The sequence below is a fragment of the Vulpes lagopus genome, chromosome 5 (genome assembly GCF_018345385.1).
Source record: "Vulpes lagopus strain Blue_001 chromosome 5, ASM1834538v1, whole genome shotgun sequence".
NCBI classification, from domain to species: Eukaryota; Metazoa; Chordata; class Mammalia; order Carnivora; family Canidae; genus Vulpes; species Vulpes lagopus.
This window is the reverse complement of record NC_054828.1, coordinates 15,679,265-15,698,898: the sequence shown is the minus strand read 5'-3', so window position 1 is coordinate 15,698,898 and position 19,634 is coordinate 15,679,265. Positions and strand designations below refer to the sequence as shown.

At 40.1% G+C, this 19,634-nt stretch overlaps 2 protein-coding genes across 2 annotated transcripts; one reads left to right on the top strand and one right to left on the bottom strand.

The window, feature by feature from the left end:
• Positions 1-285: 285 nt before the first annotated feature.
• LOC121491732 (formin-like protein 5) lies at positions 286-3,542 on the bottom strand. Its single transcript, XM_041756931.1, has 5 exons — positions 3,485-3,542; positions 2,964-3,345; positions 2,280-2,766; positions 1,627-1,651; positions 286-1,093 (listed from the first exon to the last, which is right to left on the bottom strand). The coding sequence occupies exons 1-5, from the start codon at positions 3,540-3,542 to the stop codon at positions 1,035-1,037; spliced, it is 1,011 nt and encodes a 336-aa protein (XP_041612865.1). The 3' UTR covers positions 286-1,034.
• Positions 2,650-18,674, top strand: TMEM263 (transmembrane protein 263). Its single transcript, XM_041755280.1, has 3 exons — positions 2,650-2,870; positions 11,661-11,727; positions 15,763-18,674. The coding sequence occupies exons 2-3, from the start codon at positions 11,667-11,669 to the stop codon at positions 16,047-16,049; spliced, it is 348 nt and encodes a 115-aa protein (XP_041611214.1). The 5' UTR covers positions 2,650-2,870; positions 11,661-11,666; the 3' UTR covers positions 16,050-18,674.
• Positions 18,675-19,634: the final 960 nt, after the last annotated feature.

Below are 19,634 nucleotides of genomic sequence, written 5' to 3'. Positions count from 1 at the left end.
AAGAGACTGGATAATTAATATAGGTGCATTAAGAATTTGTTGCATTAAAAGACCGTTATTGCCTGAAGGCTCCGTGGACTCACCATTTTAAGACATTATACAGTCTTTCAAAATAACATCTAGAAATAGTTTCATTTTTAATAATCTGAGAATGAGATTTCATGGAACAGGAATCAAGACCTGAGTGGATTCAGTCTATAAAATGAAGAGGGCCTGACTTCCTTGAGGCTCCTTCTGCTGTACCAATGTACATCAAATCAAGACAGCATCCTTCTGTAGAAACCATTCCATCATGATTATAATATTTATTTTCATTTTAGATCTAGGGGTGGGTGGGCACTGAGTGGTGATATTCATTTTTATAGGTTTGAATACTGTGGTAATAAAAAATGATAGCGTCAACCTTTTAAGAAATACTGGCAGTTTTATAAAGGTCTGGTGAACTCACAAACTTCCAAAGAGCTCCCCTACATTTTGGTTGGTTTATGTGATGGTTTTTAACCACTGCTGTGGATTATGACTGTAATAACTAAAAATGTACAATCTCCCAGGAGTGGCCTCAATTTTATTAATCATTTATACTTTAATAATGATTAAATTCTCCTGTGGAGAGAAAAAAGTGCAAGGGAAGAACAGTGCAATTTTGTACTTTGTAATTCTGCTTAGTGTTCACCCTAGAAGTCATGTATTGGGGCACCTGGGTGGCTCAGTTAAGCATCTGTCTTCAGCTCAGGTCATGATCTCAGGGTCCTGGGATGGAGTCCTCCATCAGGCTCTCTGCTCAGCAGGGAGCCTTCTTCTCCCTCTCCCTACCACTCCTCCTTCTTGTGTCCTCTATGTCAAATAAAATCTTTTTTAAAAAGTCATGTATTAAGGACAGAGGCTTCTGTGATAAGAAGATAGAGTACGTACCCAACTCTTCACATGTGATAAACACACAACCTGTAGAGCCTGCTAATCATCCAAATCATGTTACATTTTATTTATTTATTTTTAGAGGGGCGGGGGAAGGACATAGAGGGAGAGAAAGAATTCTAAGCAGGCTTCAGACCCAGTGCAGAACCAGAGGCGGGCTCCATCATGAGATCATGACCTGATCAAAAACACAGAGTCCCACATTTAAGCCACTGAGCCACCCAGGCACCCCCATCCGAATTATATTTTAAAGTGACAATATTATTTAATTTCTCCTTTAAGATCTGGAAAACTAAAATATCTTGATAGTTTCAAATCCATAGTTTAAGTGGATCTGATTTGCTGCTTTGATAAATCAATGGCTGGGCTGAAACCATAAACTATATTTAGTCCACTACATTTGTGACGTGGATCAAAGTTAGCTTCTTCAGGGATGCTCTCCTCGGTTAGCGTGTCCTTGTCTGCGCCTGGTCAACAGTTAAGATTCGGTTGCATCAAAAAAAAAAAAAAAAAGATTCGGTTGCATCACCCGGATTATTTTTCATTGGGGCGGGGGGGGGGGGGGGAGGGACATTTTTTGAGTTTCCTGACTGGTTACTTCGCATGTTTTGTCTCGCTGCCTGGACCTTGAAGGAAGATCTCACACTTGTATAGGAATTCACCTTTTGGAAAGCCCTTTCACACCCACCATCTCTTGATTCAAAAACAAACCTGTGATGGGCTTACAGTCCTCCTCCTGTTAAGGTGCGAAAGGGAGAGGCAGAGAAAGGTCACCGGGTCGCGTTTACCTAGTCGAGCATCAGCCTCTCGCCCCTCATCGCCTCCATCCCCACACCTGCACAGGGCTCAGGTGCGCGCAGCATCCTCCCCGCACGGCTCGCTTGTCCACACCGTCCAGAACCGCAGGCAGAGCCTCCGCCACGGCGGGGGGCGGGGAGCGGGCCGCGGCACCCAGCGGGTCAGCAGGAGCCGAGGGAGGGGCGCCGCGCCGCGCCAGGCGTCTCGCTCCCGACTCTCCTGAGTCCTACTACCAAGCCCACTCCCCGGGGCCCATTTCGAGTGCCTGGCGAGCCGCGAGCCGCGAGCCCTGAGCCCTGCAGGGCGCCGGGCGACCACCAGCCACAGCGGTTCTCCCGCCGGGGCCGGGCCGGGGCCGGGGCCGGGGCCGGGGCCGGGGCCGGGCAGCTGTACAGTAACCGCCACAGGGGTAAGCGGGCGGCGTCGCCGCGAAGGCCCAGCCCGCCTCTCCCCGAGGGGCAGCAGGGAAGGGGAGAAGGTTCTGAAGCCCCCGGGCCACGGAGAGCCCGACAGACTGGCGACCGTCCCCCCCGCCCCCAGGGCAAAGGTTCTGAGCTCCCACCGACCGTTACTCGCGGCGGAACGAGAGCTTCGCGAAGCCGCGGGCCGAGGCTGGAGGCCTGAGCTCCCGCGGCTCGGCGCCCCCCGGCCGAGCTGATTGGACGGCGGAGGGAAGGGGGCGGGCGGCCCAGGCCCAGGCCCAGGCGCGCGCAGGCGGGCCCGGGGCGCCCGCGGAGGCTCCCGGAGGGCGGGGGGCGGGAGCAGGCCGCGGGGGCGCCGCGCGTGCGCACGCTCAGAGGCGGCCGGCGGGGGGCCGCTGGGAGGGCGGGGCGGTCCGAGAAGCGGGTGGGCGTGTGCCGGGTGGGCGCGGGAGGGGCCTGGGGCGCGCGTGCGCGTCGGAGCCGAGGCGCGGGAGGAGGCGGGAGCGGAGGAGGCGGCGGAGGGGGCGGGTCGCGTCCGGCGCCACGTCCGCATCCAGAGGCCGCTAGAGCCGCCGTCGCCCGCGGAGTCTTCGGGTTCCAGAGCTTGAGGAGGCGCCTCCGGAGCCCGCGGCTGCCCGGGGCCGTGCCCGTCGCTCAGGCGCCCGCAGCCCCGCTCGGTGCGGCCCGCTCCCTCCGCCCAGCCCCGGCTCCAGGCGCCGACCCTCGACCCCGGAGGTGAGTGAGTGGGGCGGGGGGGGCGGGGGGCGCCGTCTCGGCTTCCTGTGCTCCTCTCGGCCGCCTTCTTCCGTTAGCTCTCCTGCGCCTCACCGCCCCGGGCCTGGCTTCCCCGAGCGCAGCCTTTTGGGGGGACTGAGCGGGAAAGGGGGAGGGGCGGGACGATGTTGGGGGCGGACTGAGGTTCGTGGCGGCGTTGTTGTTCCTGACGTGTCCCGGACTCCCCAGCCCTGCTTTGTGACCGGGGCTCTCCTTGGAAGCCGCCGGTTCACTTGGTAGCTCTCGGCGTCAGGCTGGGGGGGGGTGGGGGGTGGGGGAGGGAGGGCGTCCGCGGCTTGGGAGCCGAGAGGGGTGGCCGGGGCCGTGTGCTGGGCTTCCCCGCCGCGCTGACTCCCGACCTGTTGATGAAGCGCTCCTTGGGGCTCCGGCACACCGCTTTGGGCCCCAGTGCTCTTCCAGGCAGCAAGGCTCGACTCTGACGCCCAGCCTCAAGCTGAGAGTGTGGAAGGGAGAGGCTGGCGGCGCCCGGGCTGCCTGGGGACCGCGGCTGGAGCACCCGTCGGTGCCATCATCGCCTCCCGAGTCTGACTAGAATCCGTGCCCGCTGTGCACACGCAGCTGGGGACTGGTCCCCAAGCTCCCACTTCCAGTCACATCCCCGCCTAAACACATCGCCTTTTCCGCGTGAGAAGACAGGAATTCTGGAACCCGATGGGAGTGGGGGTGTGCTGGGTACAACGTGGAGCAGAGGGAGGAGGTGCTGAGCTTAGCCCCAGTCACGGCTTCTCCAGGGTCATTTTCTGCCTCTCCTGCCACGTCACTCCCTCTGCCAAAGAAAAAAAGAAAAAGACTTGCTTGTGACTAAAGCGATCAGTGCGGGGAGAAGGAGCAGCTGGGAAAGGTTTAGAAACCCCTAAAGAGGAGAGTTCTTATTTGTTACACCTTTGTGAACACTTGTGCTAGTTCCAAGTGAAAATACTTTATTTGCTCTCTCTGATTATTTGCTATATGTGATTGTTTAACCTTTAGAACATTCACTGGTGTGGGTGCCCTAAAGGGTTCCCAGGAATATCGATACCACATCAACAGGTCTGTGTTTGCCTATGTGGCCATGCCTGCTTTTTTAAAAGAAATAGGGAAATAATCTTTAATAAACCTATATGCACTCTTTTCCACTTTCATTTCTTTAGTCTGTTACGGCAGATGTACCAGAAACCAAGTTCAGTAAAAATATGTCCATATAGAAAGAAGAATATCATTAGAAAAGTTTAGGATAGATGGAAAAGTTCCTCTGTGTGTGTGTGTGTGTGTGTGTGTGTGTGTTTTGTTAACTTTAGGAAAATCTTTACCTGTCTAAGTCATTGAGTACTTGCTGTTTTTGCTACTTCCTGAAGATATCTCACTGGATTACATATAAACCTTCAGACTAGGGCCTTCACATGCTTGTTCTGGTTGTAACCTCAGTGCCTAACACAGTGTGTGACATAAGAAGGACACAAATATCTGTGGAACTAATGAGGTATAATTTAGTGAAGATAATTGGTGTTCTGGTTATCTGATTTGTTCTGCTTAATGTTTCATTTAAAGGCAACACTTAAAAATTGCCATTTTGATACTGTTAGCTGTTACTATCACTAAGGTGATCACTTAAAAGTTTACTGATGGATTACTTTTTCTTCCCTGCCATGTTCAATGCATTTCTTGTAGCCTGTGTGCTGTTGATTTAATGGGCGGGGGCCATGTTTAAAAGCAGCCTGTTCAGGAGAGTTGGTTAACTAGAGGAGCCTAAACACAGTAAGCTGGTGTTTTAATATACACTGCTTATTGGTGTATGTGTATCAAAGCTCTGTATAAACATATTTTTGAAACTCCATGTAGTTACTTGGCAAAGAAGCTAAAATGGGAATGAGGATGTGGCAAAGTTCCTATATATAGAAGGTGTAGAAGAATTAAGCTAATTCATTTATAGTCTTTTTCTTACAGAAAATTGGCATTTACTATTTAATAACAGGTTTTTGAAGTGGCTTTGACGGTAAGCTGTTGTGTACTGTATTTTGTAGTTAGGCTTCATATAGTATGTTAGTGCTGTTTAACTTCCTTAGGAACACAAAGGAGTGTTTAGCCACAGGGAAATTTGTGTACTATTTTCAGACTCTGTCCTCACCATTAATGAAAACTTTATGTATCAGATGTTATAGATTTCCACAAACAACATTGATTCATCTGTTTTCCTTAAAAAAAGGGACGGGGGCGTTCCTAAGAGGCATTTGTTTACTTATTTCTATTATTGGAAGAAATTACCCTCTAGGGAATAGTGTTGTTATTAATCCTAGCTCAGTATATTTACCAGCTGCTATAAAGCTATTGTACTGGACAAGAATTACTTCTCCTTGGCCCAGAATGCCTAGATAACTACTGACAAGTTGTAGTCTACAGCAAAGAAGTCTTTCACATTTCACAATTTCTTAAAAAAAAATACACCGATAGCCAGTTTTAGTTGGTACTCTAAATTTGTTCACGTTAGGAATAAGTGGTAAAACTGATTTATATCCAAGGATATGCAATTATTTGTCCTGATTTAAAGGCTGTTTTCTGTTTTTATTGCCTTCCTTAGGAAGGTACTTTTTTAAATAGAAACTTGTGTATATTATGAGTTCCTAGAGAGCATATCATTTTCTGGTTTTTGAATGAAATAAATTGAAAAGTGCCGGGAAGTGTGTCCACTTTGGGTAAACTGGTTTAGAGGAGTCCTGTGTGTGTGCTGAATCACACTGAAGTTTCAGTGCCTAACGGTGTCTGGCACATAGTAGGGACCCAAGTATATGTTGAACTAATGACTCATTGAGTTTTGGTTTGAATAGAGTTTAATAATTTTGTTTAATCTAAATGGTCATTTTGACATTTTGTCAGTTGTTACTTGTCTCCATGTGTATACTTCTAAATTTTACATGCATATTATTTACCTTTCCTAGTTTTAAGAGATTAGGAGTGTGTTTGTGTTTATAATTCCCAATTTAAAAGAAACAAAACTCATGTAATGATGGTGATAAAAAGAATAGTTCTCCTTAGTGATAAGGTGGGTCTATAAAGAGGTAATATCACTTAAAGTTTGGGACATACATGTGTGTAGGGGTTGGGAATGATTTAGGTGAGTAAAAAGTACAGGTGGCATTGCAGATAGTTAAGGATTTTAGCAAAAATACTTTTATAAGGTATTTTATGGCTTATGACCAAATTAGGAATTTAGAAAACAACGATATTCCAAATACTTGCAGCCTTTACACAATTTTTATTACCCTAAGAGTTCTAGAGGAATTTTAATACTACATGCTTGCGTTAACACCAGTGATGTACAAGAAACTCAAACATTAAAAAATATGTATACAAAACAAAAATCAATCTCTATGGACTCTTAGGACTTTCAAAGCCCTCTAATAGCCAGTTCCTCTGTTCTCTGTAGCCAGGCTTCTAACCTGGCAGGACTCCAGATTTTCAGATTTTCTATCTACATTTTAAATTCTTCTACCAAAAATAAATAAATAAATAAATAAATAAATAAATAAATAAATAAATAAATAAATTCGTTCATTCATTCATTCATTCATTCTTCTACCAAACATCTAACTTAGGAGCAGAGTAAATTCATGGGAGATTGGGGGTTGTCGTGCGTTGGGGAGAGAGCTGGTAAATCTGAGAGTATATCCTGAAGAAGTTCCAAGCAGGAATGAAATTTCTTGAGAGTCTAGTTATCCTAAAAATTCCCAAGCACTTTTCAATTATCTTTTTAATTAGTGTATATTTAAACACAAAAAGTATTTTAAATTACTGTGTAGTAAAATACATGCATCATATCTCTCTTGTGGTTCTTGAAGCCCCTGGCATACTGCTCTTAAAAGCACAATTCTAGCTTAAAGTAGTCTCTTTCTTTTTAATGAAAAATGTGGGCCATATATTGGTATGTATTTTTTCTTGTGATGCTTAAAATTAATGTGGATACAGATGATAGTTTTATCCCATTTATTCTGCAAATACTGTGTGTCAAGCTTACAACAAAAACATATACTAACAAAATGGTAAGGATATAAGAAATTGAAATTGCAAACCAACCCTGGACAACAGCGATAAGAGTGGAAGTCCTGAGGTGTGGAGTTGGGGGAAAATAGGACAACTACGCAGGCTACAGGAACCTACCCAGTTTAAGTTGGGATTTTAGCTGTAAGCTTCCTGGAAGCCAAAGGAAAAAGGGAATTATCATCTCTCTTTGTATCTTTTAAATAGAAAAGTACATAGGTCTCAAAGAGAAGAAAATGTTCTAAATATGTTGAGGAAACAAAAGTTTTTCTGAATTCCGCTAAAAGAAATTTCTCATGTGGAGTTCTGTATCAGAGCTATCGAGTGATGTAGTAGGTAACTTCTTTACAGTGCAGTAGTCAGTGTACTAGTAGCCTGCATAAGACTCTTTGTCATGGTTTCCTTACCAAGGACAAAACCAAGAATTAAACTTGCTGATGTCATTTTCTTCAAATCAGCATTTTGTGATTTAAGTATGTTGTTTGTTAGATGATCGATTTGATTTAAGGATAAAAACCTAAAATAGTATAAAAACTAGGTAGATGAGCTGCGTAATCTTTGAAAATATCCTTTTTGAATATCACTGATTTCTAAGAATTAAAAATATGCAGTTTTTTTGAAGTACAAAAGCAATACATGTTTATGGTAAAAAATTAAAATACAGATTTTAAATATACATATGTATATCTATATATAAAGGGGAGAATGGTATTTCTTTTTCTCTCTCTCGTCTCTTTATATAAATATTTCTACTCCCTTAGTGGCAGTATTTATCAACATTTTGGTATACTTCCTTTCAGTCTTTTTATGTGCATTTAAAAAATTGGATTATATGATATATATGCCTTTTATATTCTCTAAATGTAACATTATCATTTCCCCATAGTATTTGGTCTCCATAAATTATATTAATGTCTGCATTGTATGTGTCTCTGGGAAGCTTATAAATTCATCTCTTGCCTTCCATGAGGCTGTACTCATTTGTACACTTTCAGATGTATTTTATATTTTATTTGTTTTTGCTGGCTTCCCTTTCACTTACCTCTTAAATATGAGCAGTCTAATTAAGGTTATCAGTCTACTTCTCTATTACCATTCTTTGCCTTGATCATATCATCAATCCCCAACATGTGTAGCTATCACTTCAAACCACTCTCAGGGCCTCAACTCTAACTCAAACTTCATGCTAAGTTTCAGACCCCTTAAGTCCAGTTGCCTGCTAATACACATATCCTGTAGATGTCCTGAATGCATTTCAAATCCAGCTGTTCAAAAACAAATCCTTCATCATACCTATAGTCAACAGTAATGTAGTATACACTTATATTTTAGAGGGCAGATCTCAGTTAAGTATTCTTACCACAATAAAATAAAAATTTTAAAAAGTCCGTCATCTTCTCTCAGAAGTAGTTTCTTGTCTCCTATACCTTGTCTTTATCTTTTTTGTCTACTTCATTGCTCACACTAGAAATTTTACATCTTATATTTTCCTTTTCTCTCATATTAATACCCAAGCTCTTTTCCACTTCATACAAAAAATCCAAGTATTGTCTACCAAGCATCAGGCATTGAAAAAGGCTCTGGGGATGGAGCAGTGAATAAAACCAAGCCTCGTTCTCCTGGAGTTTACATTCAAATTGTGGAAGACATAAAGTAAATATGTATATTTTATATACATATATATGTATACATATATGTATACACATATATGTATGTGTGTATTTATATACATATATGTATGTGTATTTATATACATATATGTATGTATATATACATATATATGTATATAAAATATATATATGATACATATGATCAAGTGACAGCAATAAAGAAAATAGAGCAAGGTTAGGTGAAAATGATAGGGAGAGGAGTGGAGGGGGGTGCTAATCTATTGTCAGGCGGTCTGGGAAGATCTCTATTAAAGGAAACATTTGCATAGAGATTTGAAGGACATAAGGAAGCAAGCCATGCACATGTCTTGGGGAAGAGCCTCTCAGGAGAGGATGAGCAGGGAAACCCGTGTTTCTGGACTGCTACGAGTGAGAGGCAGAATGGTAGGAGACACTATCAGAGTGTTAGATGTCAGGCCTCAATTCTAGATTTTATTCTGAGCAAAACAGGAAGCAGTTGTAGGGGTTTAAGCAGAGTATGGCAGGGCTAAACTGATGAACAACGGTAGAAGCTCAGAGGCCAGATGAGAGACTTTGTAGCAGCCCAAGCAAGAGCTACTATAGTTTAACTGAAAGTGGTAGCAGTAGAGGTGATGAGAAATGGTTGTATTCTGGATTGATTTAGGCCGCAGAATTTACCGATGATTAGATGGGAATGTAAAAATCAGAAAGTCGAGGGTTGACTCCTAGGTTTGTTTTTTTTTTTTAATTTTTATTTATTTATGATAGTCACACACACAGAGAGAGAGAGAGAGAGAGAGAGAGAGAGAGGCAGACACAGGCAGAGGGAGAAGCAGGCTCCATGCACCGGGAGCCTGACGTGGGATTCGATCCCGGGTCTCCAGGATCATGCCCTGGGCCAAAGGCAGGCGCCAAACCGCTGCGCCACCCAGGGATCCCGACTCCTAGGTTTTTGTTCAAACATTTATTTATACTGAAAAAACTGGCAGTTTAAACTGTTACTCCCATCTCACCAAACTTCTAAAGTAGCCACTTACGGTGTTTAATCTCTGTCCTTCATCTGTTCCTTTTAAAAAATTTATATTTATTTATTTGAGACCAAGAGAAAGCAAGCATGAGCAGGGGAATGGACAGAGGGAGAGGGAGAAAGAGAATCTCAAGCAGATGCAGTGAGTGTAGAGCCCCACCCCGAGACCATGACCTGAGCTGAAATCAAGTCAGCCACTTAACCAACTGAACCACCCAGGTACCTCACCTTCATCTGTTCTTGATTCAGATAGCTACTTAAAGCACAGATCTGACGATGTTATCTTGTCGTGGCTCCTCATTGCCTACTCATAGGAGGATAAAGTCAATTCATATTATATAAATGAACTTGCATATGTTTTTTTTTATAAAGCAGCTTTAATCTTTTAAAATGGTGGCCTTTTTCTTTTCTAAATTACAAGATATATGTGGGAAAATTGAGAATTTTTTAAAAAGGGATTCTGGGCAGCCCGGGTGGCTCAGTGGTTTGGCACCTGCCTTCGGCCCAGGGTGTGATCCTGGAGATCTGGGATTGAGTCCCACATCGGGCTTCCTGCATGGAGCCTGCTTCTCCCTCTGCCTGTGTCTCTGCCACTCTTTCTCTCTGTGTCTCTTAAAAAATAATAATAATAAAAAAATAAAAAGGGATTCTGTATTAGGAAAAGGAGTCTTTTAGTTGGGATTTGTGGAATATATACAGAAAGGCAGTTTTGAAATATATGCAATTACCGTCACACCTGTTGTTTAAATAAGCTTTATGCCTACTGTGTGCCTTGAACTCATGACCCTGAGATCAAGAGTCACAGACTGAGCCAGCCAGGCACCCTCCCCATTGCATCATACCTGTTTTTATACTCCAGTTCACTTGTGTCAGATGTATATGTGTATGTAATTTCCTCGGATTTCTGTACACAGCGTGGTAGCATCTGTTAACCGGTTGATCAGCCAGGTGATCTGGCTTGCACCTATATGATATACAGATCCTGGAAACAAGCTAAACAGTCTCTCCTCTTGGAATTAACAGCTCAGTGGGGAAGAAGGTGGCTCCACAGTAGTTTTTCATCAGGAAGGGACACACATACTCTGCCAGAATTTCTGCATGTTTTGTTTTAAATTCTTTAAATAGGGATCCCTGGGTGGCGCAGCGGTTTAGCGCCTGCCTTTGGCCCAGGGCGCGATCCTGGAGACGCGGGATCGAATCCCACATCGGGCTCCCGGTGCATGGAGCCTGCTTCTCCCTCTGCCTGTGTCTCTGCCTCTCTCTCTCTCTCTCTGTGACTATAATACATAAAAATAAATAAATAAATAAATAAAATTCTTTAAATAATATTCTAATACTTGTAGTACTGGAATATTAGTATTCCAGTCCCGACTTGCTTTAATATTTTCTTGGTCAAATGACTATAAAAGCAAATATTTTAAGATAGTAAAGGAAATTGGAAAAAGAAAGTTTAACTGTTTTCGTCATTCCAGTGTAGCTTATTTTATTTTTTAGGTTCATTTCCTTTTCATACTGAGATAATCGTATATATATTTTTTCATAGATCTTGAGTTCTTTTGCTACCTGTGTTTTTAAGAGCTCTAAAAACAATAAAAAAGTAATCAAAATCCATCTCTTAATGATTCAGATAGGTAATGCCACCTTTATAGAAGGATATCATGATTTTTAGAAAATTTTCAGATAGAACATATTTTTTAGCATAGTATAGGTTTTCCTTAAGTCTGTTGTGAAATTACAGTTAACCAATACACTGTAGGAGGAAACACTCATGATTTTTGTCTAATCCCCACCTTCCAACTTTGAATTAGTAAGCAACAGTAAAAATATAATACTATACTTGTTACTGTTTGGTTGGTGTTTGAGATAAGATTTATATTGTACACTAGTATAATTAGAAGTATTTCTTAAACACCACAAAGTAAGAGAGGAGTAAGATGAAGTTTTGCTACAAGTGTTTTAAAATGTTTATCTGAATAAAATGGATTGTCTTAATTTAGTATGTGATAGGAGGTCATCTCACAGATTATTGAGGTTACAATGAAATGTGTATATGTTTTTTAGGAGATCATGAATCAGGCAGATAAAAATCAAGAACTCCCATCATACCTTAGTGATGAACCACCAGAAGGTAAGTATGCACCTGACACACTAAGAATGGAAACAAACATCCTACTGAATTAAAATTCTGATTGTTTTTGTTAAATTTAAAATAATCTGTTTGCCTTGTCAGTGAATATGTTCCAAAAATAGTTGAAGATCAGCATTTTTAGCTTTTAAGAAAGCACAGATATTGGTGAATGGGGACACCATGCAGCTGTTTTATTATGTAAGATCTTTTCTTTTGCTACTCTTATTAAGACCATTTCATAAATTAGAATATCCTTTCATTTGTTAAGAATGGCTGTAGGGAAAAAAAAAAAAAGAATGGGTGTAGGGTGCAGAGGAAGGATGGACTATATTTAATTTTAATGTCATGCATTACAAAAACTCAATTCAAGAGGCACTTGAGATTTGGAGATTTGTTATTAAGCTGTTATTTATAATTGGTAGCTCTTCTTTCTATATTAATACATGGTCTTAGGGTCTGATTAAATTCTCTTTTTGTTTGAAAATTGTGACATCATGAATCATTTTCTTACCTAAACTTCAAAAATCCCTGGAAACACTAACTGCAAATGTGAATGTCTTGACTATATACAGAAAAGAACTATAGGCATTTTCTACTTATGATTTTGCTGTAGAATATTATTATTATTATTTATTATTATTATTTATTTATTCATGAGAGACACACACAGAGACAGAGACACAGGCAGAGGGAGAAGCAGGCTCCATGCAGGGAGCCTGACGTGGGACTTGATCCTGGTTCTCCAGGATCACGCCCTGGGCTGAAGGTGGCGCTAAACCGCTAAGCCCCTGGGGCTGCCCTAGAATATTATTAAACTAAACCAAATAGTGATTTTGTTTGACAGCTGTATGTTCGTACAGGACAGTCATAATAGGTAAGATAGAGAATCAAGGTAAAGAATAAAGGATGAAATGGCCACCAGACCCCAGTGGAGTAGCAGACAGACTAGTATCTCTGTAGCTGTAGGTTGTAACTCTGGGTATTTTATCTTCTTCCCAGTTACCCACTGTCCAGAATTTTCTACTTATATTTCTTGTGTTGGTAGACAACAGTGAAATTGCTAGGAAAACACAAAAGTTTGTACTTAAGCCCTAAATGAAGATGGAGGTAACTAGGTGATTAGTTTTAGTTTGGTGGAAGAACAGCCTGGAAAATTACTAGTTCAGCTGTTCTCTTGACTTATTTTTTAGGCCTAGAACCCTAGGGTTTTGAAAAGTTAGGGCTTAATGAGAAAGTTAATAAGGACTTTTTAAGGGATAAAATCAGGAAAGAGATAAAGCATGATTGTCAAGGAAGAGAAGGTGCTTTAGTAATGTCTTTATATGGCAACCTGCTAAACCAAGGTAGTCTGCAGAGCAGATAAGTTATATGGTGGTAATTAAGAGCATGCTGTAATTAAAGAGATCAACAGCATTAATATTTATCTACTTTGACTAAGAAAAATTGTCTTCATCAAATGTGTGTGCACCAAATTTGGCATAGCAGGATAATACTCATGAGGGTATTCAGCCTGAGGCAGTTACCTGTTTTATCCATTTCAAATCAGGATTTTCTGCTTTTCCTACTGTTAGTGACCTTGATTATAAAAGAATTACCAATTATGTAACCCTTTTCATCATAATTTTATAATTAACGTATTCAGATGCTTTTCCATATCTTGTTTTCTATTTCAGCTACTTAAACGTTTATATTAACTTTGCTTATTACCCAAATAGCTTCAATTTAAAATTTAGTTTTTATAAATTTAGCCATTACTATATCTTTATGAACTATTTTGACAAGTCAGTGAGATTTTCATACTTATTACATGATGTGAAAACCTCTTAAGCAGGGGCACCTGGGCAGTTCTGTGGTTGAGTGCGTCTGCCTTTGGCTCAGGTTGTGATCCTCGGTCCTGGGATCAAATGCCGCATCAGGCTCCCTGCAGGGAGCCTGCTTCTCCCTCTACCTGTGTCTCTGCTCCGCTTTCTGTGTCTCTCATGAATAAATAAATAAAATCTTTAAAAAACAAAACAAAACAATGGAAAGAAAATTTTTATCAAAGTAAAATTGTGCTGTATTAGAAAAGCTTGAGTTTCAGAATTTTTTCTCCATCAAATATCTGTTTTCGGGCAGCCTGGATGGCTCAGTGGTTTAGCACCGCCTTCAGCCCCGAGAATCATCCTGGAGACCCAGGATCGAGTCCCACGTCAGGCTCCCTGCATGCAGCCTGCTTCTCCCTCTGCCTGTGTCTCTGCCTCTCTCTCTCTCTCATGAATAAATAAATAAAATATTTAAGAAAATATTATCTGTTTCCCAGTGTTATCTTCCCTGATAATCATATTCTGCTAGGAGTTAGTAACTTTGATGGTCCTAGTTGGGCTTGTGTACCCAAGAATTTGCTTTTCTTTGTGTCAGTGTACCTTTTCAGTGAATAAAGCCTGATCTGTTTCGTGACCAAGTGTTTTTCCGTGAAGTTTAGAAAAATATAGACATCATAGCTTACGTGTTGTTGGTATCTAAATCATTAGATTACAAAGGAGGAAAGACCTGTGTTTATTTGAGACTGACACAAGCAGGTTTTTATGAAATCTTCCTGTTATTTTATTCCTGAGTTTGAGGTTACATGCCAGTTTGGATGACTCTATTCAAAACAAAGTGAAACAAACCAGATAACAATCTCATGACTTAAATAAATATGAATTTTCATATTGATACTACCCTTTCTGGAGTAAAGGAGTTTTTACAGACTAGATGTTTAAATCATATGCTCTCTCCTGTAAGAATTACTGAGGCAGTGAAAGTATTAAGCATAGCTGTAGTATCTCAACATTACAAAAATGATTTTAGGTAAGTAACATGATTTTAAGAGATTAATAATTTTCCTATTTTTATGTATCATTAGCTCTTTAAATACATTATTAAAATGCAAATAGAGCAGACACCCATATGTATTTCAATTAGTGGTTCTCAAGCTTTTTGGTTGCAAGATGCTTTTAAAAATTGAGGACCCCAAAAAGCTGTCTTTGTTGATATTTGGCATATAAATAATAATGGAAATTAAATATTCATTAAAGACTCCAGTGGACCCATTACATAGTAACACGATTAACATAGATTTTGAAAAACACCTATCCAAATAAAAACAAAACAAAAAATGTGAAGAGGGTGGGTGACCTTGTTTTTAAATTTTTACAGATCTCTTTAGTGTTAGGGCTAATAGAAGACGGCTAGTTTCTCAGCTGCTTCTATGTTTGGTCTCTTGAGTACTGCACATCATTTAGATTCTGGAAAATTCTGTAGACTTGTGAATGAATGTGAAATAAAAGTGAAAGGATAGATGACATGTTATATTATTATGAAAATAGGGATCCCTGGGTGGCGCAGCGGTTTGGCGCCTGCCTTTGGCCCAGGGCGCGATCCTGGAGACCCGGGATCGAATCCCACGTCAGGCTCCCGGTGCATGGAGCCTGCTTCTCTCTCTGCCTGTGTCTCTGCCTCTCTCTCTATCTCTCTGTGACTATCATAAATAAATAAAAATTAAAAAAAAAAAAGAAAAGAAAATAATTTCTATCCTGCAGAGCCCCTGAAATGGTCTTGTTGGATCCCCAGCAGTTCCAGACAAAACTTTGAGAACCACCGCTTTAAATGGAGAAGGTTGTTTGACTAATGACTGAATTCTGTCAAGGAAATGAAGGCTAAATATATTTATCTTCTTATTTTTTCATGCTCCTTTTAGGATATAAAGATTTTTATTAATAACAACAAAACTGTAAATCAAGGAAACGTTTAAATTTAGGTTTTAAAATATTTTATGATAGTCCCCAAAGCATTTTTTCTCAGATACCAAGACAGCATTGGACCAGGATATTTTAAAAACATGCTTGACTATAGCCTTGAGGGAAGAGCTCCTTAGTGTCTTGATCAGATTTGTATTTATGTGGTTCACCTTATCAAAACAACCTCCTGATTGTTAGGAAGTCTTAGGATACTTAATAATTTGTACTGCTCTTATAAAGACTTAATATTTGACTGTCTTCGTATTTCTCTCACTAGGTTCAATGAAAGATCACCCACAGCAGCAACCAGGCATGTTGTCCCGTGTGACTGGCGGTATCTTCAGTGTTACAAAGGGAGCCGTTGGTGCCACCATTGGTGGTGTGGCTTGGATTGGTGGGAAGAGTCTGGAGGTGACCAAGACAGCTGTTACAACTGTGCCTTCCATGGGAATAGGGCTGGTGAAAGGGGGCGTGTCTGCTGTGGCTGGAGGTGTTACAGCTGTTGGGTCTGCTGTTGTAAACAAAGTGCCCTTAACAGGAAAGAAGAAAGACAAATCTGACTAAAATATGGAGATACACTTGCTCTCCACAGCATTATGATGCCAGTGGCATTGAATTGCTAAATTATGGACTACAACCAAGTCACCTGTTTGGACGTTTATCTTCTAAACTGCTGTGTTGAAAGTATTGATGACTGGCTTTTGTCTAAAAAGAAGAGACCAATACTAGCACAGTGTATGAAGGTTTCTCATACTTAAATTCCAGCTTTTTATCTGGTAAAATGTTACACTTATTCAGTTGTAACTGAAGATATGGTATATTTGAATATTTACTAGAAGTCTTTCAGTTTAAACTAAAAAATGTGAAAGTTGAATTTAGTTGATGATCTTTACAGTTCCATATGTATAATGTGCCAGGTAACTCATTTGCCCCTTAAGAAGGGAACCTTGAACTACATAAACTGTACCTTTGATGTGCCTAATAGTTTCAGATGTCTTAGTTTTTTTTATAACCATAGTTGATTAGGCCAAGAGGCATTCTTTTCTTATTTAAGCTGGTAAAAGTAGCAGGAATTAGAGAAATTTAAAAGAAGAGTAAATGGTTTTATGATACTGAGTGTTAACCATCTTTTGTTAGATATGCATTACATTAATTTAATCATTGATGCCTTATAAAAGAAAACATCTTTTCTAATACCCTAAACATGTGCAGTTCTTAGAACTATATATGGATTCTTTTTAAAATTGTTTGTGAAATTAGTTTTCCCTCTAAGAATCTCAGGAGTAGTGGGGTAAAGGCATTTCTTGCGCTCAGCGATAAGGTAGTAAGTTAGTGCTTGTTAACGTTTTGTTAACCATCAGTGTAGTTACCAAACTGTATGCTTCAACCTGGTTTCATGCTCCATCTTAGTACACCTCACAGTGCCTAAGGAACATTTCTTTGCTGGTCATAAGCTGTTTTGGAAGTTTCATATTAAGGAGTAACAATTTTAAGTTCTTAATCACCTAAAGCATCTAAGATATAAAAAGAATTCTTCACACCAATTTTATCTCTAGGATGGCTTAAAATCCCCTTCTTAAAAACACAGTAAAAGCAGCCACAGATATTTGGGAACTGACTTTTAAATTGAATGAAATGGGCTCCATAGATTAGTTTTGAATGTAAAATATATATAAGTGCTTTCAGTGGTTTGCAGGCTTTTAAAATGTTATCTTGTGGTCCTTTGAAGAAGTCGTAGACTTTGTACCATTTCCAAGTCAACTTCAGGCAGGGAATTGAAATTTTTGATTATGGATGATAAGTGTCATGTTTTGTTAAGATGTCTCATCATGCCTCATTCATTCTCAATATGATAGCTGGAATTCATCTTTTTATTTCATATTCTGTTTCATAAAAATTTTAAAAGTAGCACATACATTTGGCATTCCTCTTAACTAAGGGTTATAATCAAAGCCTGAAAAATCTTAGTTTTCCTTATACTGAAGTCTGGAAATTTGCCTCCATTTTGCAGAATTGTGTATGTGTGTGTGTGAGAGAGTGTGAGGGAGGGGAGGAAAGGAGGTGATGCTCTGGAGTAAATCAGAATACATCCTTGAGAACTTAAAACAGATCACTCCAACATGCAAGGCTTAAATGTTTGTTTCTAAGCCACTAAGAGTTTTACATTAATAATGTAGAACAACAAATGGATAAGAACATAACTTTTAAAAGCTTTCATAAACACCAGTAGGGATCTTAAGCAAACCTACAAAGGTTCTTGAGCCCATCATTATATGCAAAAAGTTGTTGAGTTTATCAGAAATTAAGTGGTTTATTTCATGTACTATGATTTAAGGTCTATTTGGTATATCTGGTCAAATGTTATAATCAGCAAAAGGGATTTTTAAAACAAACTCCAAAGTTAATAGATGAATACTAAATAGTGATCTAAAATAATGGTATTGGAGAACTTGTTTCCTGCTATTTGAAGGAAATTATTGCTTCATTGCTAGTTTATATTTCTAATTTATCTTCTACAGTCATAGGCTCTGCTGTGCTTTGTACCTGAATTTCTAAATATAGACCTTAGTTTACTGTGTGCTTGCATATTTATTTTCAACCTTGCTTGTCTTTAAAATTGCTTGAGGAAAAATGGTTGTAATTTCTGCCACAGAAAAGCCACCTGGTACGTTTTATCTCATCAAGTTTGCTTTAAACTCTGAACTATAACTATTCAGGGGAGGCTTTTGCAAGAATGGCAGAGAAGTGTACAAACGAACAGTCAGTTATAGAGGTTCTTGTAGCAATGAACTTGCCATTCAATATGTACAGCCGTACACTTGGGTCTTTTCCAGCTTATTTCTGTAGACTGGCAGTTTGACCTGTGAAACAGTCCTGGTTCACTTCAAGAAACTAAGGTTGATACATAAACCTGGAGGCATCTGTTATTCAGTGTATCTTTTGAGTGGGTATTTGGCACAATGCCGATGAACTTGTGTGACCCACTTGAATGACTGATCTAATAATGTTGACATTATGAATCCTGTACTTAGTGAAATGTCAGATGAAGATGACTGGTGATTGAATAAAATTTTTTTTGTATTAAAGGAATGGGAAAAGAATACATAAGTCTGTTAATAAAGCACTATGATCTGCAAAAGATGAAATGTTTCATTAAGATCTAAGGAAATAAAGGAAATTTGAAAAACAGGGTAGTCTTAAAATTTTTAGTTACATAGCAGTTCAGTAGGTACTGTAGTCAGTTTTTAATTTTGGATACTAATGCACAAACATGAGTAAACATCTTCAAGTATGTATTTTGATACCAACACAATGAAATACAAATAGATTTTAGACAACTCTGATGAAGATTAAAAGTGCAGGTTTTTAGGTTTTTACCCCAACTTTCTCAGTTTCTGCAGGGTGGGGCCCAGGACTGCAGCTTAACAGCCTCCACAGGTGATTATTGTCTACAGTTTGGGATCTGATGAAGGAGGCACCTTACTCTGTCCTAAGCAACTGTGGCACCAACTCGCACCTCTCACTGGACAGAAGTGATGCAAAAGATGGGAACCAGGTTGGAGGAAGGTAGAAAATTGGTAATACCCTGGGTATCTACTTACCTGCCAGGTGCTGTCCATGTATTATCTGATTTAATCAGAACCAGAGAAGTATCTCTTTTTTACAAATACGAAACAGGCTTTCAGTGTTAGTTTCCTATTACCATTTTTAAATTCGTGTAAGTCACAACCTCTCCAGCTTATTACCAGAAACAGAAATGGGGCTACGCAGTAACTAGTCCTTTATTCTTCTGTTGGCATTCAGTGCTGACTATATACGCTGGATTTACCAGGCTAACTTGAGTTCCTGGGAAATCTTACAGGTAATCCTATTTATTTTGGCAGCTAATTACATTCTGTCAGAGAAATGAATTTAGTATAATTATAAACTGTTTAAAGGAAATAATTTTGTTATTAAGCCTTTTTCCATGGAGGAAGTAAAATTTGACTCTAGTGTTTTATGTAAGGCTGTCTCTTTGCTATGTTGTTGACTTTGAATATTTAAAATTTTATCTAGGAAGAAAGACCTGAATAAGAATGCAATTATGGAAATTATGGAAAAAGGCAGAAAGGTTCAAGGACTAAAAACTATGGAATAGGATTCGGTCTA

What these genes read in the sequence shown, in the direction of transcription:
- LOC121491732 (XM_041756931.1), bottom strand. Translation starts at nt 3,542, where the DNA reads ATGTGTTTAGGCGGGGATGTGACTGGAAGTGGGAGCTTGGGGACCAGT. An exon ending in GGGGACCAGTCCCCAGCTGC is followed by an intron (nt 3,346 to 3,484) that starts GTGTGCACAGCG and finishes GCTGGGCGTCAG; the next exon opens with AGTCGAGCCTTGCTGCCTGG. An exon ending in GGACTGTAAGCCCATCACAG is followed by an intron (nt 1,094 to 1,626) that starts GTTTGTTTTTGA and finishes GTTTTTGATCAG; the next exon opens with GTCATGATCTCATGATGGAG.
- TMEM263 (XM_041755280.1), top strand. Translation starts at nt 11,667, where the DNA reads ATGAATCAGGCAGATAAAAATCAAGAACTCCCATCATACCTTAGTGAT. An exon ending in TAGTGATGAACCACCAGAAG is followed by an intron (nt 11,728 to 15,762) that starts GTAAGTATGCAC and finishes TTCTCTCACTAG; the next exon opens with GTTCAATGAAAGATCACCCA.